The following is a 13,236-nucleotide window of genomic DNA, read 5'->3' on the forward strand; positions in this document are numbered from 1 at the left end:
GTTTCATCAAAACCAGCCGCTATAATGCATTGGAAACAGTTTTTAAAAATGCAAAAGGCACCACCCTCTTTCCAGATAGCACAAAGGGAAACCATAGGCCCCAGCAACTCCCAATGATTGAAATCCAAGCATATTTGCAAGAGGAGGCAACTTCCTTTCTTGGTCAAAAGCCAAGGGCTCCCTGCAGATTTCAATGGATATTTGTATTCAGTAAGATATAAGATCACCACAAAATCTGATGAGTGAAGAGATCTTAACCAAATGGTCTAAAAATTGTCTGGAATGTCATTCTATATTTCCTGGGAAAAGAAGAGTGGGCATTCTTGGCCTTTTGCACACACTAGATTTTCCAGGATAATCAGGGCCAGTTAACACCTCTCAACAAAGGATTCCCCCAGGCAGGAAGCAGGCAGACTTTGAAGCTGCCAGGCTATTCAATGCTAATTAAGGTGGCCAATTGCAACATTCACACTTGCCTCGGACAAGAGTTCTTTCTCCCACCCTGGACCTTATTCCACAGATAAATAAACCTTACTATTGGTAGTTTCCAACAGACCTCACAACCTCTGAGGATGCCTGCTATAGATGTGGGCAAAATGTCAGAAGAGAATGCTTCTGGAACATGACCAGATGACAGCCTGGAAAACTCACAGCAACCCAGTGATTCCAGCTATGAAAGCCTTCTAAAACACATTTTTCTAGGATAGTTTTCCACCTAACCTTTTAAAAGGCTGGAAAGAATTTTTACTGAACTCTGATTAGCTTTCTCTTTCAAAATGAGATTACAACCCATTACCTATTTGTCTATGTACCTGTCAAATGGAACTAGCCAACCAAACTGTAGTAAAATAAAACACTCTCCTAAAATAGTGAACTACAACTTCTATAATTTCCAACCAAAGGCCATGCTGGCTGGAGCTAATGGGAGATGTAATTTAACTCAGTTGGAGACTAAGAACATGTACAAAATTGAAAAAGACTTAATCAGACTTTCATCTAATTCAACAACAAATAAGGAAAGCAAAACAGTGGCCTACAGATTGGAAACACACAATATACTTTCCAATCACTAAAAAAGGACACACCAGTGACTGCAATAACCTATAGGACCATTGTATTAATCTCCCCTGCAGGCAAAGTGATGCTCAAAATTCTACATTTAAGATTTTTAAAATATACATGGAGTGACAAATGCTAGCTGTCCAAGCTGAGATCAGGAAAGGAAGAGGCACTAGGAATCATATTGCAAATACATGATCGATAATGGAGTACGCCAAATAATTTCTGAATTCTTTTCAGGAAAGAGGGTGGTCTACAAATAAAGTTTTATTATTTATTATTATAATTTTAAAAGAAAACCAGTCCATGATTTATAGATTATAGCAAAGTTTTTAATTTAAAAGGTCATTAATGAATGAATGAAACTTAATTTATAGCCAGCCCTATCTTCCCGAAGGGACTCAGGACAGCTTACAACAAAATAAACAGTGAACATTCAATGCCAACAATACATAAACAAATCAAAAACAATAAATTATGAAACAACTTAGTAACAAGACAATACATTGCACAATCCACATAATTATATTACATCCCTAAAATCTCGTTAAAAGTCTCTAAAATTCAGCTAAAATAGTTGAAAGGGAGATGATGAACAGTTATGCTTTTCAATACCTATCTGTTTAACTTGTATATTGAACATATCATACATACAAGCAGTAGAAGATTAGGAGGAAAGAGTCATGGCAGTTGGACAAATGAATGGGTCCTAGAGCAAATCAAAACTTGACCTCTCCCAAAAAGCCAAGATGAATAAATTGAGATTGGTGGACTTTGACCATATTTCAGGGAGGTAGTATTCACCAGAAAAGACAACAATGCCTGGTAAGATAAAAGGTGGTAGGAGAAGAGGAAGACCACATTCTAGATGGACAGACTCAATCTGTTCATTTCAAATATGCCCTGCTCTCTATGTCAGCTACAAGCAATACCAAGACAGATGATTTCTGTCAGACGCATCGACATACATATTTCTTTATAAGCCATCATTTGATATCAGGTTTAAAGGATCTTTTAAGAGGAGTTAAAATTCTCAAATCTCTCTCTGGAAAAGCATCCCCCTCCCATTTCCCTTTCTACCATGTGTTTCCGTTAACTTCTTTTGAGAACTCCACTTTTTCTGCACATTCCTGGCATACTTCCCACCTAACAACAGAGGAGAGGCGTCCTCCCTCAGACAACCAAAAGTTCTGGGATGTCTCTAAGGCTATTTTCCCACAGTTATTAATGGTCCAAGTGACTTAAGTCTGACCACCTGCCAATTCAATTTGCTTTTGTCTGTCTGGAGACCTTTACCAAAACAGCATGGATCAGTAGGTCCCCCGCCCCACACAAAAAAAACAAGGAAATATTTTTCTGGAACTCAAAACTCTCTTTCCAAAGCATCTACCTTGAAAACTAGTTCTAACAAATAATTTTACCTTTATGCTGATTTCAGCAGACAAAATTATAAATGAAGCAAGTTATGCTAGGTATAAATTTGACACTGAATTTTAATATACAAATATATAAAAATGCATTTCTTGTCTGGAATTCTCCTGTCTTTTGAGCGTTGCTCTTTATTTACTGTTCTGATTTTACAGGGTTTTTTTTGTTCATTTTCATAGTTTCCTCCTTTCTGTTGAAATTTGTTTCCAGACAAGAAGCAATCAGGGACAGTTAACACCTCCCAAGAAAGGATTCCCCCAGGCAGGAAGCAGTCAGGCTTTGAAGCTGCCAAGCTATGCAATGCTAATCAAGCTGGCCAATTGCAACATTCACACTTGCTTCGGGCAGACAAGAATTCTTTCTCCCACCCTAACATTCCATAGATATATAAACCCCACTTGCCTAGTTTCCAACAGACCTTACAACCTCTGAGGACGCCTGCCATAGATGTGGGAAAAATGTCGGGGAGAGAATGCTTCTGGAACATGGCCATACAGTCCAGAAAGCTCACAGCAACACAACTTACAATGATTTAAAATCCTAGTACAACTACAAAAAAAACTATTCCTACAAGAGTTAAATTACAATTACAGTAGAGTCTCACTTATCCAACATAAACGGGCCGGCAGAACGTTGGATAAGCGAATATGTTGGACAATAAGGAGGGATTAAGGAAAAGCCTATTAAACATCAAATTAGGTTATGATTTTACAAATTAAGCACCAAAACATCATGTTATACAACAAATTTGACAGAAAAAATAGTTCAATATGCAGTAATTCTATGTAGAAATTACTGTATTTATGAATTTGGCACCAAAATATCACGATGTATTAAAAACATTGACTACAAAAATGCGTTGGATAATCCAGAATGTTGGATAAGCGAGTCTTGGATAAGCGAGACTCTACTGTATATCAGATTTTTATTTTAAAAGCCCAGGATTGCCAACTTTTATTGGACTGCACTATTGCTGGACTTTTTTTTACCTCAAGTAGGATACTGGAATGCTAGTCTAAGATTCCAAGTTCTCCAGTAGAAAAAGTGCATAATGTAATCCTTAACAATAATTATTAAAAAAAACTCTCAGAAGCTTGGGGAAAGCCATCAATGGGCACAGAGATAGACACAAGCCATCCTGACACTGTCAAAGAAGAACTCATTCAGAAATCACCATGCAGAGTTGTCAAGCATCAGGAAGTCCCAAATCACATGCAACTCCAACTCATCTCCAGAGGAGTCTAAGTCAGCAAAAATGCAGATGGGCAGGATATACTGCCTGTAGAAGTCAAGTGCAAAAAGACGAGGTCACAAGACTCCCATAAAGAGAGAAGGAAGGAAAACAGGAGTTCTCTGAGTGAGAACAATGACATCACTGGAAAAACATAATGAGAAAAAAAAACCTCTTTCAACTTACTGGTTGAGTTGCCTTGCATTTGGATGATGCATTTGGACTCCTTGCCGGTTTCTCGGGAGTTGAAGGGTCGAACCCGGACGGCCACCTTGACAGAAGCGCCTGACATTTTGGCAGCTTCTTGTGCGTACTCCAGAAACTAGGTACCAGAGACTTCCACAGTGGTTTCCTCCCTCTTCTAGGGTTACCTTTTAGAGGGAAGAGGCACAGAATTCAGTGATTGCAAAATAAATATGTGATAGACCAATGGCTGTTATAATAACCACACATGTCTGAGCTCCTATATACACAAACTGACACTGTTTTTGACTTCAACGAGAGTAAGCGTAGCAATGTTCCCCCTCCCACCTTGCCGATCTCTTGTTAAATAACAGCTTCGGAAAGAGACATTGTTTCCAGCCCCACCCCCGGGAGGAAAAAAATGGAGCCTGCATCACTGACATCACTTGTGACTCAGAGCGCTTTAGCAGGATGGCTGTTCGTTCTTTGTGTTGTTTGCTTCCTTTATTGCTGCATCTCGTAAGCTGGGGGGCAGGGGGGTGCTACACGCACCTCCAGGGATCTCCTCAATGCATGGTGGAAATAGAGAAGGCTACACAATAACCTTTATGGAAAACAGCTCCTCCACTGCCTGATTCTCTAGAGAAAGAGGAGGTGCAGCGTCTTATATTAAAGATTTCTACTCCATTACATTTTCAACCTCTGCAGCTGCATGTACACACAGCTGGTAACCCAATCGCTGGCTCCTATTTCTAAGCAGCTATTCAAAATTAATTCTCACTTGGAGAGACAAGATACTAGCTATGCTGGGTGACTGAAGGCATCTTCTCAAATACATTTGAGAATGTGTTATTCTGAAACAGCTAGGATGCAGAATGGAAGAGACCATTTGTGCCCTTCTTCAAATCACCCACCAAACATCATTGTTGTTCTTTTCTATTCTGTACAACTCTTTCTTTGGCTGGAGAACAAAACACCTAGAGGACCAAAGACTGAGACCCACCACAAAAAAGTTGGGACAGAAAGATCAGTGTACAAAGATATTTAGTACAAAGAAAATTAGGTTTCTCTTTTCCCCGCTCTCATCCTGAAACCTTCACTGGCATCAAAACCTACTTCAGAGAATTTCCCAGCCCTCTAGAATAATATGGGTTGATTTTCCTGCTCATGTGATATTAGGTTGCCTGGCCACGATTATTTAGCACTTTATTGATTTTAAATTGTGTAACTACCTCTACCACGCTGAAGTTTTTCCTCTGGGCCCAGCTCCGCGTTTTTAGCCCTGTTTTTAACCATTTTATGCCGTGGGCTGACTTTTATAACTGTTCATTGATGTTATGTTTTTAATGATATGACATTGTTTTATTGCTGACCTTGTTTTATTGTTGTTATTGTATTGTTGTCGGGCATGGCCCCATGTAAGCCGCTCCGAGTCCCTTCGGGGAGATGGGGTGGGATATAAAAATAAAGTTATTATTATTATTATTATTATTATTATTATTATTATTATTATTATTATTCAGGTAGAAGCAGTATGACATACCAGTTGATCCTGGATAAGGTCTTTTTTTATGGCCAACAAGAATCAAGACAAATCTCCAGCTTGCAATTTTCTTATAACGTAATCAATGCAAGAATGAGATACTCGAGCCAGGGTCCCTATTCTTCAGCATGATGTGCACCAGTACAGTTATGCTGGATACCAAAACAATGGCCACAGATGTCCTGGCCTTGGAATCATCCATTGTTCAGTGTCAGATCTCAACAGGGAGAGGTGGACTATGTGCGTGTTTGAGGAATGACACAAAGGAACACACCCGTTTATAGATTCACAGAATCATAGAATAATAGAGTTGGAAGAGACCACATGGGTCATCTAGTCCACCCCCTGCCATGCAGGAAAGGCACTATCAAAGTATCCCTGACATATGGTCATCCAGCCTCTGTTTAAAAGTTTCCAAGGAAGGTGCCTCCACCACACTCTGAGACAGAGAGTTCCACTGTTGAACAGCTCGTATGGTCAGGAAGTTCTTCCTAATGTTCAGGTGGAATCTCCTTTCCTGTTATTTGAACCCACTGCTCCTAGTCCTAGTTTCAAGGGCAGCAGAAAACAAGCCTGCTCCCTCTCCCTCATCACACTCTTTCACATATTTATATATGGCTATCATGTCTCCTCTCAACCTGTTCTGTAGGCCAAAGATACCCAAGTTCTCTAAGACACTCCTCATGTGGCATGGTCTTCAGACCTTTGATCATTTTAGTCACCCTCCTCCGGACACTTTTCAGATTAGAGTCAATATCTCTTTTGAATTGTGGTGCCCAGAATTGGACACAGTATTCCAGGTGAGGTCTAACCAAAACAAATTACTAAGGATGGACTTCCCTCGATCTAGACACTAGACTCCTTTGGATGCAGCCCAAAATCCCATTGGCTCTTTTAGCTGCTGCATCACATTGCTGACTCATGTTCAACTTGTTGTTCATGAAGACTCCAAGATCTTTCTCACACGGACTGTTGTCAAGCATCACCCATTTTTTCTGCCTAAGTGGAGTATCTTACATTTGTCCTTGTTGAAATTCATTTTGTTAGTTTTGGCCAGTCAGCTCTCTAATCTGTTAAGGTCATTTTGAATTCTGATTCTGTCCTCTGGAGTATTAGCTATTGCTCCTAATTTGGTGTCACCTGCAAACTTGATCAGCACGCCCTCTAAATCTTTGTCCAAGTCATTAATAAAGATGTTGAACAGTACTGGGTCCAGGACCAACACCCACTACATGGCACTCCACTAGTTACTTCTTCTAGAATGAAGAGGAACCATTACTGAGCACCCTTTGGGTTCGGTCGCTTAACCAATTACAGATCCATCTAATAGTAGTACTGCCTAGCCCACATTTGACTAATTTGCTTGCAAGAAGGTCATGGGGGATTTTATCAAAGGCCTTATTGAAATCCACAGCATTCCCTGCATCTACACTTACACTTTACTTAATGCAGCATTTTAACATGATCAATTCTGCTACTTTGGAATAGCACCGAAATCACTTTGGGTAAATGAACTGAAAGCTTCTAATAATATTTGAGAGGGCACGTTAAGTACTTTTGAGTCCTCTACTTAAGTGGTCTTTGGGAGTTTCTTACATCAGAAAGATACATTCTGAGGCTGTGAATGCACAATAAGGAAATCAAAAACTCTTTTTCCAGTACAAAGGATCATCTCTATCCAAAAAGCCTGAAATGTAAGAGTAAAGTTGGGTGCCACGTCAGTTGTGAATTCTGCAGAACTGAAGGGAATCACAACAGAGAAGCTGCAGCTAATAAACTGGGCTAGACTTTCCTCCAATTTAATATCCTGTTACAATCCACAAGATGCAGATGTTTATACTGGACCCCACATGTGAGAGGTGGGCAGTCTGTTTTCTGCCAAAGCCGAATTAATAAGTGAAATATAAGACAGGGAACACACTAACACTCTACTTTAGCTTCAATGAGCAAGATATGACTCAACAGGCACACTGGCAAATAATAATTCAATGTTTCATTCTTTTGAACAAGCCTTCCTTAAGAGGCTCATGTACTGGCATCAGAAATGCTGCTCAATTCCAGTGCTGATGATGAAACCACTGAAAAATGGAGGACAGTGCTGGACAGAGTGTTCTGGGTTCTTGTGAAAAGGAAAGAGGGAGTCAGAAAGAAAGAAAGGAGATCGCTCCGAAACCAGCCATTCTGACTGTTAGGATCATTCCTCAGCAAGATACTGCCTCTTGCCCACTCACAGAAAGAAACCACAAATATCCATAACAACAACAAGAGCAAGAACATAGGATGCTAAGAAAGATTCATGGAAGTGAACAATTGAAAATGTGTGGTCCTCCAGATATGGTATGTCTCGAAGGTTAAAACTTTTTAAAACCAAAGAGAAGAGCAGCATATGTTAACTTTGTCTTCTGAGACTGAGAATGTGTGATTTACTCACATTTACTCATTGAGTTTCAATGACTGTGTGAGGATTTGAATCCCCAATCTCCCAGAATCCAAACTATTATAGCACACTGGGCCCCTCTGTCCCAGCTGTGCACAAAGGCAAGTAAGCTAGCAACAGGGAAATGGGGATGCTAATTTTTGTTGACTCACCTACAGAGTTGCCATAAGCAAACCAGAAAAATGAAGCCAATCAATTAGCATCCAATTCACATTTAGCACAGAAACTAGCAGTTTAGGGCTCTTTTAACTCAATAGAAAACCTGTTCTCTAAGCTATGAAATTCAAGCTTCTCTTTGGTTAGCTTCTGCCTGGAGTGGAAGAACTCTTGAGGACTTCCTGCTTGACTAGAACTGCAGATCCCTCAACTGCTCTAAATAGTTATTACCAGTAAGCATTATCCAATCTTCAGTAAGCCTCAGCCTTTACTCTCTGCATTTTTTCCTAGTGTATTTTCCACTTAAGTCACCTCTGACAAATGCTTGTCATCCCCAGCAAATACAATTCAAGATTGAAAAATAGACCTTGCATAAAATACACACAAATGTTTTAGATTCACCTAACATAACAAAAAGGATGGCTTAAATATCTGACAGGCACCAAATCCAATCATACATACATACACACATACACACGGTATTGTGTCACGACATGCTAGTCACCTTAAGTTCATACAGGGAGGAAGGATAAACAACAACAACAACAAAAATGCTAAATAATGCCGGCTCTGGTTAATACTTGGATGGCTTTAGGTATCTTGATGTCCTCCTCTAGATGCATCTAGAGGAAGGAAACTGAAAAATTACCTTTTATCTTACAAAACCATGCGAAATTCATTGAGTCAACACAACATGGTTGTGCAAATAAAGATAAATAAACATGGCTCCCCCCCCCCAAATGAGAAATCTGTCACCCCAAACCATTTCTTCCTCAATCTCTACACAACATTTACAAATTATAAAGGGAAAAATAAAAGAAACAAAGAGATGGAATTACTAGGGAAGGCTGGGATACCTTGAGAGACTTTCACAATAGCAAACCAAAATAACCTAAGGCTGTATATAGCAGGGAGGGGAAGACTCATGACGTCCAATGCTCCACCCTAGAAAAGGGACCACAAGAGACCCTGCCATGAAAATAAGAGCAAGCATCAGCAATTAAATAAATACCTTCCTGAATTTCAGCAAGCAACTGCACCAAACAACCAATTCCAAATCATTCGTTCTCATCCTTCGGCCCCGTCCCTGGCGAAGCCGAGGAGGACTGTCAGCTCATCATCTCAATATGGCTGCCCCGGTAATTGTGCTGTGCTGGATACAGAGGAAAGGAGGGGGAAGCACACCCGCACCAGCCGGAATGGCAACTGTTTACATAGGCAGAGAGGCCTAAAATGAGAGGCAGGAACAAAAACACACTACCCCCAATTCACTGCCATGGGAAACCCACAAAAAGGGTGGAGTAATGAAGGAGAGACTGGAGGGGGGTTCAGTTTCCAACCCCACCCTGATGGACAAATGGAAAAGGGTGTCTAGGAAGAAAGGATGAGAACAGAAGATAACAAGGATCTAAAAAGCCAGGCGAAGATACTGCAAAATCACGAAGGGTATATTTTGTGGATGGTTGCTGGGAATCTATGGTTAGGATAGGATTCAGAGATATCAAACAAATCTCTTGGAAGAAATAACTCAATTTTCCTGAAATCTCATATAGAATTCAATCTATCTTTAGCGAACACCACTGAAGTTTTCTATGACAGGCACACAGCTATACCAACCTGGATCAATAGGCAAGAAAAGGAAGTAACGGGGTGAGGTAGGGTTGAAGGATGAAGACTGTGTTGGGATGTGTTTTAAGCCAGGATTCTTAAAAGCAGGATGTCATGAGATCAAGCTACTATGTTCTCTGCCATTGTCAGGGAAAAATACACACATAACCATTTGACATACACATCATTCATATATATACACACACACACACACACACACACACACATACATACACCTAAGTATAATCCTTAATATAGAGCCCGGAAGACTCACAGCAACCCGATAATCCATATATTTTGCACCATCGGTTTATATATACATGCATACGCAACACTGGCCCTAACATTACCAGTGACACATCCTCAAGAGATTCCAGCCCCACCTTCTAATGACTTGACTGGTTGTAATTTTAAATCCAAGAGCCCCTGAGGATTTCTGATAGTTTTAATATTAAGGCTCCAAAACACAAAGATGGATATGCCTGCTTAGGTATACCACGGACAGTATGGAGCAAACCAAAGTCAATGGGGCTTACTCCTCAGTAAAACAGAAAAAAGACTGTGTATATGAAGCTCTGCTTTGATGTTATTGTATAAAACCACAATGAGGAAACAGTTTTTAAAAATACAGATACATTATTGATACACTGAATATTCTTTCATGATTGCTACTAAATAACATTTCATTTCATATCAACTGTTTATAAGGTTAAAGCCCTTCTAATGAAAAGGAAACATGCAGTTATTGCTAAACAAACAAGTCAATAGCACACTGGATAATAACATCTTCCTTTCTTCTCCTCTGCTCTGGGTATAGAACTCTGGGGCCATGAAATATCCTATTCATTATGATCCTTATTTTAAGAAGTCACCTAGGGTCACATGCACTATTTGAACAGATGGATACAGACAGAAGGCAGGATGGAGGCCTTTCGTGCAGAATCTCAACCTTGTCCCTTTGTTTTGTAGGAGAAAAGATCAGCCAACGAAGGGAGAGATGAATTTTGCAGCTTGTCTCTTGCTTACTCATCTCCAAGAGGGTTCAGACTGAATTAACAAATAGATTAGTGAGAACGCCTTAACACAAATACATTAAAATATGAGTATTATTTTTATATTCCTATGTTTATGCATTTGCTCTGTTTAAATTGTACTGTGTCATGCCTGCGGTTAGCAACTTAGATTCCTTATATCAGGAGAAAGGTGGGATAAAATAAGATCAATTCAGGGGGTGCTGTGGTTTTTACCTTTGTTTTAATGGTTTTTAACTGGGAATTTTAAAATACTGTTTCTATTGAATCCTGTTTTAATGTTTATATATTTTAAATGGTTATGCTGATGCTTTTATGTTAAGCCACTTTGACCCCCATCAGGGGAGATAAAGTGGGGTATAAATAAATACAACAATAATAATAAGGTCAATAAATAAAATAAATAAAGTGGACAAGGGGAGAAAGAGCGAGATAAGAGGACAACTGCCATCTTGCCTTTATCCATCTGGCCCAAAAGGCCACCCTTCTCACCCCAAAGGGGACTCAGGGCCGTTTACAAGTATATATACATACAATATATTATATTATACGACTATTTAACAATATTATATTCTTGTATATTATATACCATATACAGTAGAGTCTCACTTATTCAACATTCTGGATTATCCAACGCATTTTTGTAGTCAATGTTTTCAATATATCATGATATTTTTGTGCTAAATTTGTAAATACAGTAATTACTACTTAGCATTACTGCATATTGAACTACTTTTTCTGTCAAATTTGTTGTATAACATGATGTTTTGGTTCTTAATTTGTAAAATCATAACGTAATTTGATGTTTAATAGGCTTCTCCTTAACATCTCCTTGTTATCCAACGTATTCGCTTATCCAATGTTCTTCTGGCCCGTTTATGTTGGATAAGTGAGACTCTATTGTATATATACATACAATATATTATACGACTATATTGCAATATTATATTATTGTATATTATATTGTATATTATATACTATATATATACAGTAGAGTCTCACTTATCCAACATAAACGGGCCAGCATAATGTTGGATAAGCGAATATGTTGGATAATAAGGAGAGATTAAGGAAAAGCCTATTAAACATTAAATTAGGTTATGATTTTACAAATTAAGCACCAAAACATCATGTTATACAACAAATTTGACAGAAAAAGTAGTTCAATATGCAGTAATGCTATGCAGTAATTACCATATTTACGAATTTAGCACCAAAATATCACAATGTATTGAAAACATTGACTACAAAAATGTGTTGGATAATCCAGAATGTTGGATAAGCGAGTGTTGGATAAGTGAGACTCTACTGTATTATTATATATTATTACTAGCTGTGCCCTGCCACGCGTTGCTGTGGCCCATTGGAACTGCACTGAATAGCTCCAGTTTTTGGGTTTTTTTAGGCCCTGTGGAGGTTTGTGACGTGATATTTTGTGGTTTCAACCTCGAGCCGTGGATAATGGATTGTGTTGTGAAATTTCGAGGTTGGGGGGTGTTTAGTTTTGTTGTTTTGCTCGGTGCCAGGATTCCATCACTCTTTTATATATATATAAGATAAGATATATACATAATAATATTATTAGCATATATACTGCAATGAGGATGGGCAAATGGGAAGGAAATAGGGTTCACAAATAGGCCATCTTCTCTGTATCTCTTCCTAGCCTTCACCCATCCCCAATATTCCCCCCATATTGACTATTGAGAATAGATAGATGGATGGATGCAGAAAGAGCCAAAGGGAGGTGGAAGGGGAGGCGCCTCCAAGCGCAGGCCCCGCCCCCCTCCTGCCCCGCCCCCGCTCAGGAGTAGGGTCACGTGACGGCTCCCCTCACGGCCCCCTCCCACCGCTGTCGCCCGCTCCCCATTTTTACCTCAGCGCTGTTCCACCGGCGGCGTTGAATCACCAGCCCCTCCGGGAGCGGTAAGCAGCCACGAAGCCAGCGGGGTAAAAGCCGCCGAGCCCCATTACGGAGCTCCCCCGAGCCGGCGAAGTACTACGAAAGGCGAGAGGAGCAGAAGCTCCGACCCCAACGCCTGACAGGAGCGACACTGAGGAGAAAAGGAGTCTCAACCCCGTCCCACACATAAGCCCCGCCCCTTTCTCCCTACTGCCCAATCAGACGTCGTACTGCTTCCAAATGGAGCCACCGGATAGGTGAGCTCTCTGTGTCAATCGAAAAATCTAAGAAGGGGAGGGGAAGGAAGCTTCATATGTCAATCACGGCTCAGCGCTGGACCAATCCAATTAATGGAAAACGCCGGTGGGTGGGAGGGCCCCCGGTGAGCAGCCAATCAGCGTTCGAAAAAGGGGTTCTCATCCTAAGGATGCTATTCAGGGACTCTTTAACCAGCCCAGCTGGGCGGAGGGATACGTTATAGTGCTGCATCTGAAAAGAAAGGCCTAAAACACCTGACAGATCCTTCCGCGGTGAAGAGATATAAAAGGCGGAGCTGAGGCGATTCTGAAGAGTTCCTTGTGTTCAAGGAAGAGGTTAAGAGGGCCTCGGGTTTACACTGCCTGCCTTTGCTAGGCTTCCTAAACCTTTTCAGGATGG

General features: G+C 40.3%; 1 protein-coding gene across 11 annotated transcripts in view; it reads right to left on the bottom strand.

The window, feature by feature from the left end:
• The window catches only part of kif1b (kinesin family member 1B), a 172,125-nt gene extending 159,387 nt beyond the window's left edge, over nucleotides 1-12,738 (bottom strand). For 7 of the 11 annotated variants that reach the window (XM_062966022.1, XM_062966017.1, XM_062966021.1 and 4 more), the window contains exons 1-2: nucleotides 12,553-12,736; nucleotides 3,905-4,089 (exon numbers count right to left, since the gene is read on the bottom strand). In XM_062966022.1, the coding sequence (XP_062822092.1) occupies nucleotides 3,905-4,010 (106 nt within the window). In that variant the 5' untranslated portion in view covers nucleotides 4,011-4,089; nucleotides 12,553-12,736. Of the gene's footprint in view, nucleotides 1-3,904; nucleotides 4,090-9,049; nucleotides 9,981-12,552 lie in introns of those variants that run through there. The other 4 variants (XM_062966025.1, XM_062966024.1, XM_062966016.1 and 1 more) reach the window with 3 other exon arrangements.
• Between the last annotated feature and the right edge of the window lie 498 nt (nucleotides 12,739-13,236).

This window comes from Anolis carolinensis, unplaced genomic scaffold (assembly GCF_035594765.1).
Source record: "Anolis carolinensis isolate JA03-04 unplaced genomic scaffold, rAnoCar3.1.pri scaffold_15, whole genome shotgun sequence".
NCBI classification, from domain to species: Eukaryota; Metazoa; Chordata; class Lepidosauria; order Squamata; family Dactyloidae; genus Anolis; species Anolis carolinensis.